Source organism: Cyprinodon tularosa, unplaced genomic scaffold, assembly GCF_016077235.1.
Source record: "Cyprinodon tularosa strain WSP-4 unplaced genomic scaffold, ASM1607723v1 ctg310, whole genome shotgun sequence".
Taxonomy (NCBI): Eukaryota; Metazoa; Chordata; class Actinopteri; order Cyprinodontiformes; family Cyprinodontidae; genus Cyprinodon; species Cyprinodon tularosa.
In genome coordinates, this window is record NW_024039020.1 from 420,690 (window position 1) to 438,146 (window position 17,457).

At 37.4% G+C, this 17,457-nt stretch overlaps 1 protein-coding gene across 1 annotated transcript in view; it reads right to left on the reverse strand.

Annotated features, from left to right (window-relative positions):
* The window catches only part of grin3ba (glutamate receptor, ionotropic, N-methyl-D-aspartate 3Ba), a 170,588-nt gene that overhangs the window by 28,669 nt on the left and 124,462 nt on the right, over positions 1–17,457 (reverse strand). The window contains exon 8 of the mRNA XM_038292327.1: positions 3,822–3,937. Coding sequence (XP_038148255.1) covers positions 3,822–3,937 — 116 coding nt within the window. The remainder of the gene's footprint in view (positions 1–3,821; positions 3,938–17,457) is intronic.

Genomic DNA, 17,457 nt, shown 5'->3' on the forward strand with positions numbered 1-17,457 from the left:
AATGTAGGATTATCATACTAGAGATATCAAATTATCAGGAAATGATCATACTCTTGTCATAACCAAAATAGCAATTTTATATATATGCTACAGTCACTTTGGTGTTGCATAGCGTCTAACAAGCGCTAACAGCTTTGTGGCGTCAGCAACAAATGGATACATCAGCAGACCCATAGGCGCATAATGTGTAATGTTTGCTTAATAAATTATCTATAAACAAGTAATCTTTGTAACATGAAAACTTTCATAGCCAAAAATGGAGATTTGAATAAAAAAAAAACACAATCTCCTTTAAACAATGTTTTTATGTAAAGACTCCCCTTCCTTTGTCTGTCCTTTGTTTTCCTTGTTTTGTTAACATTTACATTTTTTTACTTTCTCTGTGTGTTTTTTTTATTTGATGTGTTTTTGTTGTGTTTTTTTTTTATTGTTACTTCGGCTGCAAGATCTGTGGTGCAGCACTGGCAGACAGCTTTGCTCTCCGAACCAGCAACAAGTCTCAACCATACGATTAGACTTTTCCTCTCTTTCCGATAGCTCAGTGGTTATTGCTGCATACTCTGACTCTGCCCTGCTGTCTTCTTAACCTTTCCTCCGTCTTTCCCTTCCGTTTATTCACTTATTTTCATTTCTTTTTCCAGCCTGGCTCTGTAATAGGTTCTGTTACAAACCGATCCGTACCGGTAGCACAATCCGTACCATCAGCTCATTTGTGCACAGATATACATCCAGGTCGCCATACATAATGTAATTATGGTACTAAAAGTTCTTATTTCCTTAAATCACAAAAGAATGGCAAAAAACATCTTTTTAAAAAAATGTATTACTTTTCTGTTGATGCTTTTTATATTATGTCCGGTTAACAGCCTCTCTGACGTCATCATCAGATTAGGGGATATTTTAGTTGTTTCTTTATTTAGGTTAGGCACTATATACTATAATGTTAACACAAAAGGAAAAAAAAAAAACTCAAAAAGACTAGATTTATGTTTGAATACAAAGCAGAAAAAGTTCCTCCAACTCCTGAAGGTCCTGGATGGCATTTCTGGCACAGATTGGGCACAGACGAGTGATAAAACAGAAAAGATTTTAATGCATTTTTTTTCTAGGTAAATACATTATTAACATTTGACACATTATAGTTTAATACACTTACTATTATTAGTAAGAGGAAAAACATAATTAGGTTTTTTTCAAAGGCAATTTGAGGGAAACCCGGAACTATATCTGGTTGTACATGTGCAAATGAGCTGATGGTATAGATCATGCTACTGATATGGATCGGGTAGTGGCAGGCTCTGTTTCTTCCTCTTTTTTTTCCTTTTCCTCACTAATGGACAGCGCAGCAGACTACTAAGCCAATCATGGCTGGTGTTCTGAGGCAAACTCATACTCTTCACTTGCCGGTTACATTTGACAACTGTTTGGCATCTGTTTCCATACCCAGACACAGATACCTTCAGCGTTCACAGAAAAACTACTACAGAAATTTGCGACATTCTGATGAACAGTGATTTAAACCACATATTCAAATTGGTCAAAATGGTCAAATTATTGTACGTTTTTTTGAATTGTTGATCATACATCATACAATAATTATCGCACACTTGGCCACATTGACTCTGGTTTAAAAGTCTTGCAATTGTTGCTAAATAACCCAATTTTTTTTTTCTGGTCATGAAGCAGTTCAATAGAGGGCATTTAGTTTGTCCATGTGGGCAAAGATTGATTTCATTTGAGGTTCAAAATGTTGCTCGTTAGGATAGTACATCTTTCCAACTTAATGTAGGCTTGCCTTGGAGTCTCTTCTCAGAGGGACATACCAAGACAAACTAAAAAGCTTGAGGCATTCTGGACAAATGGCCGAGAACTTCAATATTCTTCTTTTGATGTTGAGGGGGGTTGGCCCTGTCACTATCTGCTCTGTACTTGTACTGTAGCATGATCCATACCATGAGCTCATTTGCACAAGCATAACTACTTGTTTCTATATTTATATTTTTATTCCATATTTATATTTCTAGATATTTCTATCACTTATTTTAAAATGGTATGAAACTGCATTGTGTAAAAGACTATTAACACCTTTGCTAAAAGAATAAATGCATTTACATCCTTTTAGTCATACAGTATATTTGTCAGGATGTGTCTTGGGTATGTAATCCCTAGTTTAGGTGCAAATAATTTGCCTTTGGATTTGTAAATAATTGCAATAATTTTTATTCCTTTATATTAATTGAACCTGTGTAGTATATAGCACATTATCTAAAGAACAACAAAAATACAAAACAGATAAAAACAGTGATATCATATTTTTGAGCATGTCCCATGATACAACAGAAATAATGTAAACACATCTATTTTTCCAGCAGGTCTTTGCAAGAATTATTTTATTCAGCATGATTAAGATGACTATTTAAGTAGAGAAACAGATTTTTTTGGTACCCTTATTATATTATCTAATGGAGACCTGGAGAAATTTCTGATTGCACAAGTGGAAATGAGCTAAAAGTAGGGATCGTGCAGTTAATGACAAGCCCTACTCCCAGTCCCCTATAGCTGACACAGCTCTTTCTTCTTTTTACCTATGACTGATAGTCCACCCTACGGAGGAGACATGCTTAAAACTTCTTAAAATATTCCAGACCAATCCTGTTTTCATGATATTTTCTAAAACGCTTTATGGAAGCCCACTTATATATACATCTAAGCATATAAGTATAAATCACAGCATGGGTTGATTTAAGAATAAATAATATTGTCATGATTTTCCCCTTTGTGGAATTCTTGTTTTAGTTTCTTTTTAAGTTTTCAGTTCACTTTGATTTTTGCCATTCTTTGTTTTCTTGGTCATTGGTTTCTTTTCCATTTTGTGTTATATTTAAGCAGTGTTGTATTTTTTTAATTTACTCTCTGTTGCCCCCCTTGTGCCAGTCTCCTTTCCCCCTAGCTCCTTTCTAATTACTTCTATCCACACCTGCTCCCTATCAGCTAATTAGCCCATTCTTTGTTCCGTCTCCCATATATATACCTCCTTTGCAGTTCCTCAGTGCTGGATTCTCTTTATTACTTTACTCCTTATTTTAGTTTTTCTGAGTGTCCCCTAGTTTTTGATTTCTCTGTTCCCCGCCTGTTATTTCTGGATTACTTGCTTTTGTTCTATCAACATTTTCATTAAATCTACAAGAAATCATCTCTGCCTCGTTTACTCTGCATCTGGGTCCACAAGAACATCCACCAACCCTCACAAAAATAAATTTTTATTTGTAAATTGTTCTTATTTTGGAAAATCAGTGAAGTTGTTGCTGTTTATTTTTTCAAGCCTTAAAAAAGAACATTGGAAAACCACAATTAACCAACTCAGAGCGTTTATAATATGAATATAACTGCTTTAAGTGTTATATGATTTGCACAGCAGATGGAAAAACATAAAACTGAACAATGAAAACTAAATGTAAGAGTTTAGATGTTTTAGTCATACTTAGGAGATGCTGCAGTCAAAGCAGTCCTTTTTTAATAAGGGTACCCTGAAGTCATGTGTACAAAAAGAAAGTTTCCACTGGTTTAATTATTTAATGATTACAAGCTATCAAAAAATGCCTTTATTAGGATCAATCATTTAGTATAAATAAGGTTTAGACAAGAAGTTTGCTTTTTTAAGCCATACCACTAATAACTGATTTGGAAAATAAAAGACCAAAACAAAGCCAGAAAAAACTTATAAAAAAAAAATCCTCTCCAGGGGTGCATGACTGCAAGTCAATAAAAATCCCTTTAAAAACATCATATAAACAAGTGTGTGGGTCTGTCAGCGTGTGTACCTTCTATAGCAAAAGGCTTCCCCACTGTGAGCAGCTTGCAGTCCGCATCGATGGAGACCTCAAAGTCAAGCAGGGCTTTATCCATGATGAATGCATCCAGGGCTGGAGGATCTGTCCTTTACCACCAACGCACATACATACATACACACACACACACACACAAACATAACAAGAAGAAGAAGGAGAGCAGGGGGAGACAGAGACAGCGAGGGATTAATTGAAGACCACTAATCTGTGAGAAAACTAGATAGGAAAGTATGCTAGATGAAGTTTTCTACACCTCTGATTCCCTGAATTTGAGGCTGTCATGTTTGCTCGTCATTTATAGGGAGGATTAGATTAACCATGCTCCGATGCACTTTGTAAACACATACATCATTACCTAAACCAACAGACTCTGCAACCCACTGATAAGGGATTACACACTCTGCAGAAGACTCTCCTGCTCCAGTGATATCGATCCAATTGACCCTAATTGACCCCTAATTACAAACCGTCACTGCGCTGCTGACCACTGCTTGCTGTGGTTAAATCATTGGAGGCAAAATACTCAGTCTGAAAAACATGCCGGCTTATGTAAGAAAGACATCACTTATTCACTAAAAGTCCCATCACACACAAACTCTGCAAGATGGATGAATATAAATAAGCAGATCTACGTGGACACATACAGATAGTGTGTATTAAGGAATAAAAAATAGATCGGCCTGATCAAATTTCCAGGAACTTGTTGTTATTCAGGGCATAAGCCTCAAAACAAAAGGTTGACTTTACAAAGTCTTTGCCTTCCTGGCAAAGATGGAAAGTCTGTTTTTTCCCTGTCTAGACCTGTCAAATACAAGGCGCAAGGAGCAGAGAGGATAGAGACAACTCGTGGGACTAAAGAGGGTCGGAATTTACCCAATGCATGGCCTTGGAATAAGAATGAAGTGTGCCCGTGTTTGAGCGCGTGCATGTATCCTAATGCATAAAACTCAGCAGCCAGAAAAGCATGTTTTAAGCCTGTGCATAGGTGGAGAATATGCAAGTTATTTTCTGAGCCTTTACATATGTGTAAAACTGCATAAGTAGCCAAGGAAGGATTGGGATTTTATTATCCCTCTAAGATTTGAGAGCAGTATTGGGGTCAGTAGTTCTGCCAACACAGTATTTTCACTCCAACTTGGGCTCTCTGCACTGCTGTGTCTAACAATTCGGCTTTGCCTTGCACGGAAACAAACAGCGCCTTCATCATCCTTTCTCTGTAGAAGCACTTTGTATCTTCCCACTGGTAACACAAAGTCAGCACATGCTCTATCTCAGTATCTTTGCTTGTGCTTTATGGAGCAGGCAGTGCCTCTGACAAGTGTATGTACAGTTATAGCATCGTCTGTCTTCAGTACTGCATGTAGCTGGTCTGAACTTGCTTTTAAATTCTTGCATTCTGTGTTTATTGCACTAGTTTTCTGTGATGCTTTTGAAGGCAGCTCTGACAGATGTTACGAAATAAGCTCTGAAACTCAGAGTGTTTGCTACCTAACTTACTCTAAAGTTTATTTGAAAATTTAAGATGATGAAGGAAGAACTTATGCTGATCTACGGGTTCAATAAAGTTGAAAGATTTCACAATGATCACTTTTATCCTTCTTTACTGTCAAACATGCAGTTGGAGAAACCAACTGTTAGGCAAAAAAACTTGAAAACCAGCAAATCAACTACCCTACTAGGATACAGAAATAACCAATGCACAAGTCATTGTAAAGCTCAGGTACAGTGAGCTCAAAATAACTTGGATATAAAGAAATCAACATCACAACCAGAAAGGGATCAAAGATTGTACTGGAAATATATGTTATGTAAAACTAGCTGTTTATTAATGTTCAAATTAAACTAGTCATCAGCTGATGCCAATGTTAAGATACATTTCAACATTGTTAACATATACTTCATATAACAATTTATTTAAGTTATATCTATATTTAAAAATAGAGGAAAGAGAGAGATTCTTTTAAAGTAGTTATGTTAATTTTTTTTTTCATTTAAGCAGTTTTAGTGCTTAACCACAGGCAAGAAACCTGCAGATTTAAGTGGCTCTATGGACCTTCCAGAGTAGCTTTTATTAACGTTGGTTGAAAAATAATAAAAACCAGCTAATGTAAGTATGATAACAAATAAGTTTTCTGTCAGTGCTGTAGTAATATGTAATAATTGTACAGAATTTTCCCAACAATGATAATAAAAAGCAATATTTTTTCCTGCCATTAAATACAGAACTTTGTTTAAAAATAAAAATAAAAGCAACTAACCTTGCAGACATGGTGGAAAAGTGTCAGTTCCTCCTTGCAAAGGGTTTGTAAACATAAACATCTAGAGACATCTCAAGATTTAGACCATGAATATCAGCAAATTGTCAAAAACTATTAGAAAGAAATCAGTGTGTTTTAAGTGTTTTAAGCTTGTGGTTTGTGCTGTTACCTCCCTCCCTAGAGTCAACCAGAATATTAGGTGCAAGGGAAAAGCCATAAGGAGTGGGTTTTCCCTATGCTTCAAGCATAACTGAGCCTTAAGGACCATGGCTTTGAGTCAACTTAACCACATCATCAGCAACAAGTGAAAATGAGACCCTGATAATTGTAAACCAAAGTTCCTCTAGTCTCTGACTATCCCTGGTCTGTGACGGTCCATGGACGCCACAAACATAACTGGTTTGGTGACCATAACTGGCTAGTGACCAAAGGCGGCCCTGACAAAGTCAAATGTTCATTAGAAAACAGGCTCTAGGTGGTTTCTTCCATCAAAGTGCAAGCAACCCCAAAATACCTCATCTTCAGTCTTCATCAAGGCCATCAAACAGACGAAACAAAAAGGAGGAATAACTCCCAGAGATTAAAAGCAAGACCAGGGAAAATTAAACGCACTGGCTTCCTCAGTATATTGGCAATACTCTTTTAATTTATATACATTTGTTGGTTATACTCCTTACAAAGATTTTTAACAATATCTGTAAACACAACTGAAAAAAATCATCAGACATGACATTTGAAACAAGAAATTTCAAGGTGAGGCACGTCTTGTTCTAAAAGACCTGATAGTGTTTTTAAAACAAGCAATAAACAATTTTTATAAATTCAACTGGAAAACGAGTAGAGTATTTGAAAAGCATATGCAAAACGTTGACCAGTACTTTAAGCTGATATTGGTGAAATTAAAATAAACATGATGAAGATAATCAGCTATTTCTAAACTGCTTCTTTATCAATGTTTCTAAGTGATTTAATTTTATAATATAAGCTAAATTAGATTGAACTCATGTTGCTCAGGATGCTAACATCCTGAACATTCACAGCATCCTGAACATTCACAGCAACATTCTCCTCTCTTTTGACCCACTTTCAACTGAAAGCATCAATACATATATATACATATATATATATATACCGTAAATTCTCTAATATTGGCTTGTATTCCAATAGCGGCCGGGACTCTAACATTGGCCGGTCTCGCTGTCAGAGGAGGTAAATAATGGCCGGTCTCTAATACAGGCCGGGGCTATAAACGTTTTTTCTGGGCATACCTCAACATTATACTTGTGGTAGTAAGTAACATACAAGTACCACAGCCCTGCGCAGCTGGACGACAGGCCCTGACTGCTGCCCGTCTGCGCGAGGAAGAGAACAGACACGCAGCAGAACAGGAGGAGCGCGAGTGATGAGGAGATTAAAGGGAGAGATGAAGAGGAGGAGAAAAACTGAGGAGGAGAATTAAACAGAATTGGAGGATTTTATTTTTTTTTTTTACTTCAAACCAAGCGAGACATGGTAACTGTACATTTTCAATAAATGAACCTAGTGTTTTATAGGTTCAAATAGACACAAAATCTCATTTTTATTCATTCCACTGGTAGTCTGTTTTGCTCAAATAGCAATAGAGGCCTGTCTCTAATTCTGGCCTCTATCCAATAAAGGCCTGGACCGCGATGCACTTGAGTGAAATAAAGGCCCGGGCCTATATTAGAGAATTTACGGTATATATATGTATATATATATATATATATATATATATACACATATATATATGTATATATATGTACAGTATATATATATATATATATATATATATATATATATATATATATATATATATATATATATATATATATATATATATGTATATATATGTATATATATATATATGTATAATGATAATAATAATAATACATTTTATTTCAAGCGCCTTTCAAAACACTCAAGGTCACTGTACATGTAAAAACAATAAATGGTAAAAAACAGTCGTCATAATTAAAAGAAACAACACAAATTACACAAAGGAAAGTAATATAAAATCATAATGAAAAGGCAATCTTGAACATGTGGGTTTTGAGTTTGGATTTGAATACGGGTAAAGACTCGGTATTGCAGATGTCAGAGGGGAGAGAATTCCAGAGTGTGGGCGCGGAACGTGAAAAAGCTCTGCTCCCCATGGTTTTAAGACGGGCTGAAGGAACAACTAAGTGAGTGGTAGAAGAAGATCTAAGAATGCGGGAGGGAGTAGAAATTTGAAGTAAATCAGAAAGGTATGGAGGGGAGAGATTGTGAATAACTTTAAAAGTAAGTAGGAGGATTTTGAACTGAATTCTATACTTCACAGGTAGCCAGTGGAGCTGCTGCAGGACTGGGGTGATGTGATGAAAAGAAGGGGTTCTAGAAATGATGCGAGCTGCTGAGTTTTGTACTGACTGAAGCCTGTGAATGGATTTTTGAGGAAGACCGAAAAGAAGAGAATTACAGTAATCAATGCGGGAAGTGACCAGACTATGAACAAGAGTGCAGGTGGAGCTAGTGGAGAGAGAGGGGCGAAGGCGATTGATATTGCGTAAGTGAAAGTAAGCGGAACGGGTAAGGTTGTTAATGTGAGAGGAGAAGGACAAGGTACTATCAAGGATGACACCCAGACTCTTGACCTGAGGTGAGGGGGAAATTATGGAGTTGTCAAATGAAAGGGAGAAACTGTCAGCTTTGGATAAAGTAGATTTTGTTCCCACTAAGAGGATTTCGGTCTTGTCATTATTCAGTTTAAGAAAGTTGGAGGTGAACCAGGATTTTATTTCGGTTAAGCAGGAGATTAATGAAGGAGGTGGGAGTGAAGAGTTTGGTTTACAAGAAAGATAGAGCTGGGTGTCATCCGCATAACAGTGAAAATTGATGTTGAATTTCCTAAAGATATTGCCAAGGGGGAGAATGTAGATGATAAAAAGTAGGGGTCCTAGAACAGAGCCTTGGGGAACACCGGTGGTAACTGGAGAGGAGTTGGAACGATATGACTTAATCTGAACAAACTGAGTGCAGCCAGAAAGATAGGATTGAAACCAGGCTAGGGGAGTGTGAGTGATGCCAATTGTATAAAGTCGATGGAGTAGGGTAGAGTGTGAAACTGTGTCGAAGGCTGCACTTAGATCAAGAAGAATGAGGATGGAAATTAGACCAGAGTCAGCTGCTATTAAAAGATCATTGATTATTTTTAAGAGGGCGGTTTCAGTGCTATGACGGGGACGGAAGCCAGACTGGAACTGTTCATAAAGGTTGTTGTGAGTTAAGTGAGAATGAAGTTGAGAAGCGACTGTTTTTTCCAATATTTTTGAAATAAAAGGTAAATTTGAAATTGGCCTGAGATTATTGTAATTGTTGGGATCTAGTCTAGGTTTCTTCACAATAGGAGTGATAATAGCAGTTTTGAAAAGAGATGGAACAATTCCAGAACCAAGAGAGGAGTGGATGATGGCAGTTATGAAGGGGAGGAGAGCGTGAAGGCAGGATTTAACCAGGGCAGACGGGATGGGATCAAGTGGGCAGGTGGAAGATTTAGATTTGTTGATAAAATCAGAAATATCGGAGAGGGTAGGGAGATAAAAGCTGCAAAAAGGCTGGCAGGGTGAAGGGGTTATAGGGGAAGGGGGTGACAGGATAGGAGGCAGGCACTGGTGAATTATTTTGATTTTATCATTGAAAAACTGCATAATCGAATTGCAGGCGTCAGTTGAGCATAGGTGGGGAGGAAGAGAAGCTGGGGATTTGAAAATATTGTTAAACACCAAAAACAGAGTCCGAGAATTACTTTCGTGTGAGGAGATCAGGTTGGAATAGTAAGTGGATTTAGTTTTAGTGATTAGTTCTTTATATTGAGTTATCTGAGTTATATACATTTCACTGTGAATTGTTAAACCGGTTTTCTTTTTAAGTCTTTCAAGTTGACGGCACTTAGCCTTCATGGTCCGGAGTTCAGGGGTAAACCAGGGGGCGGAGTGGGAAAAGGTGACAGTCCGGGATTTTGTTGGGGCAAGGAGGTTCAAAATATCATTTAAGCAGTTATTGTATTGAGATGTCAGTTCATCCGGTGAGGAAGAAGAATCCAGGATTAAAGTTCTTAGGATGTGTGAAGAGAGAGTGTCCAAGTTAATGTTCTTAATGTTCCGGTATGAAAGGAGCCGTGGGGTCTTTGCTGTGAAGAGACGAGGGGAAATGCTGAATAAAAGGAGGAAATGATCAGATATGTGGAGATCCTCAGCTGAACAGTTAGTGGGGGTAAGACCAGAGCAACAACTTAGGTCAAGAGTATGACCTTTAGAGTGAGTTGGAAAATTGGAAAACTGATCAAAACCAAAATTGTCCAGACAAGATAGGAAATCTCTGGCGAGGGGAAGGTTAAAATTGTCCATGTGAATATTAAAATCCCCCACCAATATTACATTGGGTGAGAGAGAGGAGAGAAGGGTTAGAAGATCTGTTAGTTCATTTAAAAAGTCACTATGTGGCTTGGGGGGGCGATAGACAGCCGCAACAATGGTAGGTGTGGGGCCAGAGAGTGTACAGGACAGGCATTCAAATGAGTTGTAGGAAGGCACAGTGACGGGAACCACCTTCCATTTCTCGTTGTAGAGTACCGCGAGACCGCCTCCTCGGCGCGTCACGCGGGGCTGGCAAAGGTAAACAAACCCGGGTGGAGTGGAGTCATTTAGTTGTGAATAGTTATTAGGCTGTTGCCAAGTTTCCGTTAGAATCAGAAAGTCCAGTTCACGGTCAACAAGGATGTCTTGGACGAGATGACCCTTGTTTGTAAGCGAGCGGATATTGAGGAGACCGAAGTTGAGGGTGATGTTTTGGAGTTTGACTGGAGGCTTAGCCGACCTAGCTGGGCTGGCTAGCACGCTGTGGTTCACAGTCCGATGGGATTTACGTTGAGAGCGGCGAGTTGAGGACCAGTAGGATTTAACAGGTTTGGAGTCGCTGGGATGGAAGAGTCGGCGAGATCCGCGGTGTGTGTATTTCCGGCGGGGTAGGAGAGCAATATCAGGGTAGAAGTTTAAAGATGCTGGCGGAGGTTCAGTCAGAAGTGAGCGGATGCGGAGGAGCTCTGTTGCGGTGTACTGGATTAGACCAAATCCAGGACGGAGAAGAGGCAACATGAAGATCAGGATTATTACGGTCCAGGTGAAAATCTGTGGAGGCCACATCATTTGTAGCAGCAGCTGGTCCGGAGGGTCGAAGGGCTGGATAGAGAGGCAGGTAAGATTACACTTTTGCCGAAACTTGACGAAGCATGAAGAGTATCCGTAACAAAGTTTCAGAGTAGCTCCAAGCGTTGGGTTGTGGAGGATTGTTCATTTAGTCCATGAAATTATTCGCAAAAATTGTAGAGCACAACTGTCGGAGAGTAGCGGCGCCAGAAATCACGCCAGCGTCCACTCAACCGGAAGTATACAGTGGGCGCTGGTTGGGAATGGACACTTCACTCACGCTCCGCGTGTTTCACGTATTGTGTGAAAAACATGTGACTACTATAGCCACTAGGTGGCAGTCTGACTCCATTTCGGCGTCCCATGAGTCAGAATTACATAGGTCGAGTAGCAGACTGGAAGGGGTGTCACGGGTTGCGAGTTTATAGCGCAGAGGTTAAGCTGAGTGGTCGTTGGTTCAACAGACTGTGGGTTCAATCCCAGCTGTGGCCGAGTTGCCTTAAATGTTTTTTTTTTTTTTTTATTATAATTATTATCGCTTTTTTATAAAGTAATGAAAGTTAGAATGTAAAGTAATGAAACCAGGTTTTCTATTTTTGAAACAACAATTGGAGTTATTCGTTGGACATTCACGCATGAGCCTGTATAAAAAGAGGAGCTGACCAGCTCCTTTAGTCAGAGACTTGCAGTAGACACCGTGTCTGTACGTTTGTGGGCCTGCAGTCAACTGAAAAGCAGGTTTATCGGGGATCTTGGTGTGATATTGTTCTATTTTATTTTGTTTTTGATTAAAATAAAGTTAATGAATTAATTTAACATTGGGACTGCATAATCTTATTTCACAAAAATATTTATAGATAGATTGATAGTAGTTATAGATACACCTCCGATCTTATCTGAGAACTGTTATTTCTATTTATCTGCATCGCTATTATTTAATGAAAAATAAAATTAATTAAGTTGGAGCCGGGGATACGGACTGTAGCGCAACCAGAGAAAGGCGACAGAGACAGTGCTTCGGCTGGTGATGTTGAAATTAAAATCATATCCAAAGTTGATTCCTCATTAAGATAAGCCAAAGTTATTCAAAAGGGTATGTAAGAAAATATATTTTCTTTAGTTTTGTAAAATATAAGTGCCGTTGAAAGCTTTGTTTTTGTGTGTTACTTTCTTGCCGTGCAATACGTGACACCCCTCCCAGTCTGGTCAAGTAGCAGACTGGGAGGGATGTCACGTGTTGCGAACTTATAGCGCAGTGGTTAAGCTGAGTGGTCTCTAGATCAACAGCTTGTGGGTTCAATCCCAACTGTGGCTGAGTTGCCTTAAATGTTTTTTTTTTTTTTTTTTTATAAAGCATCTTAATGCACCTTTTTCCTCCCTCTTTGCACCTCCAGTAACTTCTATGCCAATATGTGACGAGTGAATTTCTCCGCTGTGAGATCAATAAAGCTCATCTAATCACATCTACTCCAATCTAAATAAATAAATAAATATACACATGTTCAATAAATAAATAAGCATTCAATTAATTACCCCCAATAAATGGTGAAATGATATGTTCTCATAATAAATCATTTATTTAAAAAATGCTGTTATGTTCCTTTTTTTTTAAATTCCTTTTAAAATGCTTAACTATTTTTATTCTTTTATTTTCTTTCAAAAAATCACTAGATTTTAAAAACACTCATAGGTTTTGAAAGGTATTATATATATATAGAAACTAAAACGCTCGGATCTTTCTGTCATTTTGTGTGCGTGTGAAGCATCTGCAATGTTTTCGTTAAATATTCAAATAAATAAGATGGACTTTAAACTAGCAGACACGTTTGGATTTTTGCCATTTCATTTTTTTATTTAATTTTAAAAACGAAAGAAATGGAAATGGGGTTTTTATGTCATGATCTTGGCGCTGATGGTTTGGTTTTTTCCTCTGCTTCTTGCTCCCTGTCTCCCTGGTTCTGCGGTTCTAATCTGATTGTTTGCCTCCCATCAGCGCCAGGTTATTTGTGTGTTTTGGTGAGACGTTTCCTAGCTTTCTTTAGTCTGTCTGCTTCCCTGATTATGACCAGTTTTTTGTCCTGTGGATCAGCAGTCAACTGAAAAGCAGGTTTATTGGGGATCTTGGTGTGATATTGTTCAATTTTATTAATTTTATTTTTAAACTCGCTGCTTCTGCATCAACAGCGATGTTGATGAGTGGAAAAACCCCCCACCTGGTCTCCTTACCAAAGGGAGCACCGCACATTTCAAGGGATAAAAAGACGTTTATGTCCGCTTATAGTTGTGAAAATACGGTAAATTCTAACACTATCCATTCACAAAAATATAAATCCTACGGGAATGCCGGGGCCCCGGGCTGCAGCCCCGGTAAGCCCCTGCTAAAATCCGTCCCAGACCTGGATATACGGTATAGATATTGCTTATATATTGCCACAGTGTTTAGATATTTTTATAATTCTATTTACCCTTATATGTGTCATCTTGCACGATTGTACCATAAAAAAATCCCTAGTTTGTGAACTCATTCTCTGACAATGTCAATAAACCTGATTCTGTTCCTGAAAAAACTGCTGTGAAACATTTTGTTTCTATAATTTCTATTTCTATATTTCAGATTAGATTTTAAAACAACACAAAGTGGGAAAAGAGCATGAGAGAAAATGTGTTTATTGTTGTCAAGACAATTCATTTACAGATTTTGCATTTTCACAAGTTTTGTGTTTCATTTTTGTTTTTCAGATTGAGTTTAATCAATTGCATTCATTTACAATCAAAGTATTCTCAGATCATTCAAGCCTGCTTAAAAAAGTGCACACTCTTGATGAAAACAATGACCAATAAATATGCAGTTGCAATACGTTATATATGTTTTTCTGGAATAAAGGGTTATTTTTGGATTTGTTTCTGGATTACTAAAAAAAAAATTACAATCTATGCAATGTGCTTTTTTTTTTTTTATTAAAGAACAACAATGACACACTTTACTCTACTTCCAGGTGTGTTGACTATTTTAACTGTTCAGTTGTTAGCATTTTAACTGGAAACTGAAAATAAAAATAGGAATCTTCTACAGTATGTCATACAGTTAAAGAAAAACCTAAACTTGGGCTACACAAGTTTGCCAAAAATAGAAACTGCATTCATGTTCAACCAATATTTCTACTTTTATTTAGATTTTTCTTTGCACCAACCAAAGGGGAAAAAATAGAAAAAAAGCATCTGAATTTTTTTTTTTTTTTTTTTTTTTTTTGTGGTTATCTGCTGCGGACATACTGTAAGTGGACTGGTCATGTTATTGTCCGACTGATGTGTGGGTTATACAGGCCAAACATCTTCCCTTGCCAACCCAAATAATGAAATCCGTTTTTTTTTTTTTTATCTTGACGAAAACCAGAAATATGGTCTGCCTGCATTCATGAACAACTTATGTTTGTGAGACCCCCTACCCCTCAGGACCCCCGCCTAATCAATGCAAAAAATAACGACAAATGGCTTTAGCAGGTTATTCAGAGTTGACGCGGTACTTTGCAGACAACTTACTCTCTTGTTCTCTGACAATAGAATTCAACCACCACCATTTACAGAGACCCCCTCCCCCTCACAGCTCAACTTTGTGGTTTCAACACTGCAGCGAAAGTTTCCTGATATGGGGAAGAGTGACTTGAAGGACTGCATTGATAAGATCAACGAATTTCTCCGTACAACACGCAAATCATCCCAACGACTCTCAATGTAAACCTGTTCAGTATTCATCACAATAAACACATTTTCTCTCATGCTCTTTTCCCACTTTGTGTTGTTTTAAAATCTAATCTGAAATATAGAAATAGAAATTATAGAAACAAAATGTTTCACAGCAGTTTTTTCAGAAACAGAATCAGGTTTATTGACATTGTCAGAGAAGGAGTTCACAAACTAGGGATTTTTTTATGGTACAATCGTGCAAGATGACACATATAAGGGTAAATAGAATTATAAAAATATCTAAACACTATGGCAATATATAAGCAATATCTATACCGTATATCCAGGTCTGGGACGGATTTTAGCAGGGGCTTACCGGGGCTGCAGCCCGGGGCCCCGGCATTCCCGTAGGATTTATATTTTGTGAATGGATAGTGTTAGAATTTACCGTATTTTCACGACTATAAGCGGACATAAACGTCTTTTTATCCCTTGAAATGTGCGGTGCTCCCTTTGGTAAGGAGACCAGGTGGGGGTTTTTTCCACTCATCAACATCGCTGTTGATGCAGAAGCAGCGAGTTTAAAAATAAAATTAATAAAATTGAACAATATCACACCAAGATCCCCAATAAACCTGCTTTTCAGTTGACTGCTGATCCACAGGACAAAAAACTGGTCATAATCAGGGAAGCAGACAGACTAAAGAAAGCTAGGAAACGTCTCACCAAAACACACAAATAACCTGGCGCTGATGGGAGGCAAACAATCAGATTAGAACCGCAGAACCAGGGAGACAGGGAGCAAGAAGCAGAGGAAAAAACCAAACCATCAGCGCCAAGATCATGACATAAAAACCCCATTTCCATTTCTTTCGTTTTTAAAATTAAATAAAAAAATGAAATGGCAAAAATCCAAACGTGTCTGCTAGTTTAAAGTCCATCTTATTTATTTTAATATTTAACGAAAACATTGCAGATGCTTCACACGCACACAAAATGACAGAAAGATCCGAGCGTTTTAGTTTCTATATATATATAATACCTTTCAAAACCTATGAGTGTTTTTAAAATCTAGTGATTTTTTGAAAGAAAATAAAAGAATAAAAATAGTTAAGCATTTTAAAAGGAATTTTAAAAAAAAGGAACATAACAGCATTTTTTAAATAAATGATTTATTATGAGAACATATAATTTCACCATTTATTGGGGGTAATTAATTGAATGCTTATTTATTTATTGAACATGTGTATATTTATTTATTTATTTAGATTGGAGTAGATGTGATTAGATGAGCTTTATTGATCTCACAGCGGAGAAATTCACTCGTCACATATTGGCATAGAAGTTACTGGAGGTGCAAACAGGGAGGAAAAAGGTGCATTAAGATGCTTTATAAAAAAAAAAAAAAAAACATTTAAGGCAACTCGGCCACAGTTGGGATTGAACCCACAAGCTGTTGATCTAGAGACCACTCAGCTTATGCAGATGCAGATAAATCGAAATAACAGTTCTCAGATAAGATCGGAGGTGTATCTATAACTACTATCAATCTATCTATAAATATTTTCATGAAATAAGATTATGCAGTCCCAATGTTAAATTAATTCATTAACTTTATTTTAATCAAAAACAAAATAAAATAGAACAATATCACACCAAGATCCCCGATAAACCTGCTTTTCAGTTGACTGCAGGCCCACAAACGTACAGACACGGTGTCTACTGCAAGTCTCTGACTAAAGGAGCTGGTCAGCTCCTCTTTTTATACAGGCTCATGCGTGAATGTCCAACGAATAACTCCAATTGTTGTTTCAAAAATAGAAAACCTGGTTACATTCTAACTTTCATTACTTTATAAAAAAAAACAAAAAACACTTAAGGCAACTCGGCCACAGTTGGGATTGAACCCACAAGCTGTTAGTCTACACACCACTCAGCTTAACCACTGCGCTATAAGTTCGCAACACGTGACACCTCTCCCAGTCTGCTAGTTGACCAGACTGGGAGGGGTGTCACGTATTGCACGGCAAGAAAGTAACACACAAAAACAAAGCTTTCAACGGCACTTATATTTTACAAAACTAAAGAAAATATATTTTCTTACATACCCTTTTGAATAACTTTGGCTTATCTTAATGAGGAATCAACTTTGGATATGATTTTAATTTCAACATCACCAGCCGCAGCACTGTCTCTGTCGCCTTTCTCTGGTTGCGCTACAGTCCGTATCCCCGGCTCCAACTTAATTAATTTTATTTTTCATTAAATAATAGCGATGCAGATAAATAGAAATAACAGTTCTCAGATAAGATCGGAGGTGTATCTATAACTACGCAACCATTTTCATAAAATAAGATTATGCAGTCACTTGACTGCATAATCTTATGTTAAATTAATTCATTAACTTTATTTTAATCAAAAACAAAATAAAATAGCACAGTATCACACCAAGATCCCCAATAA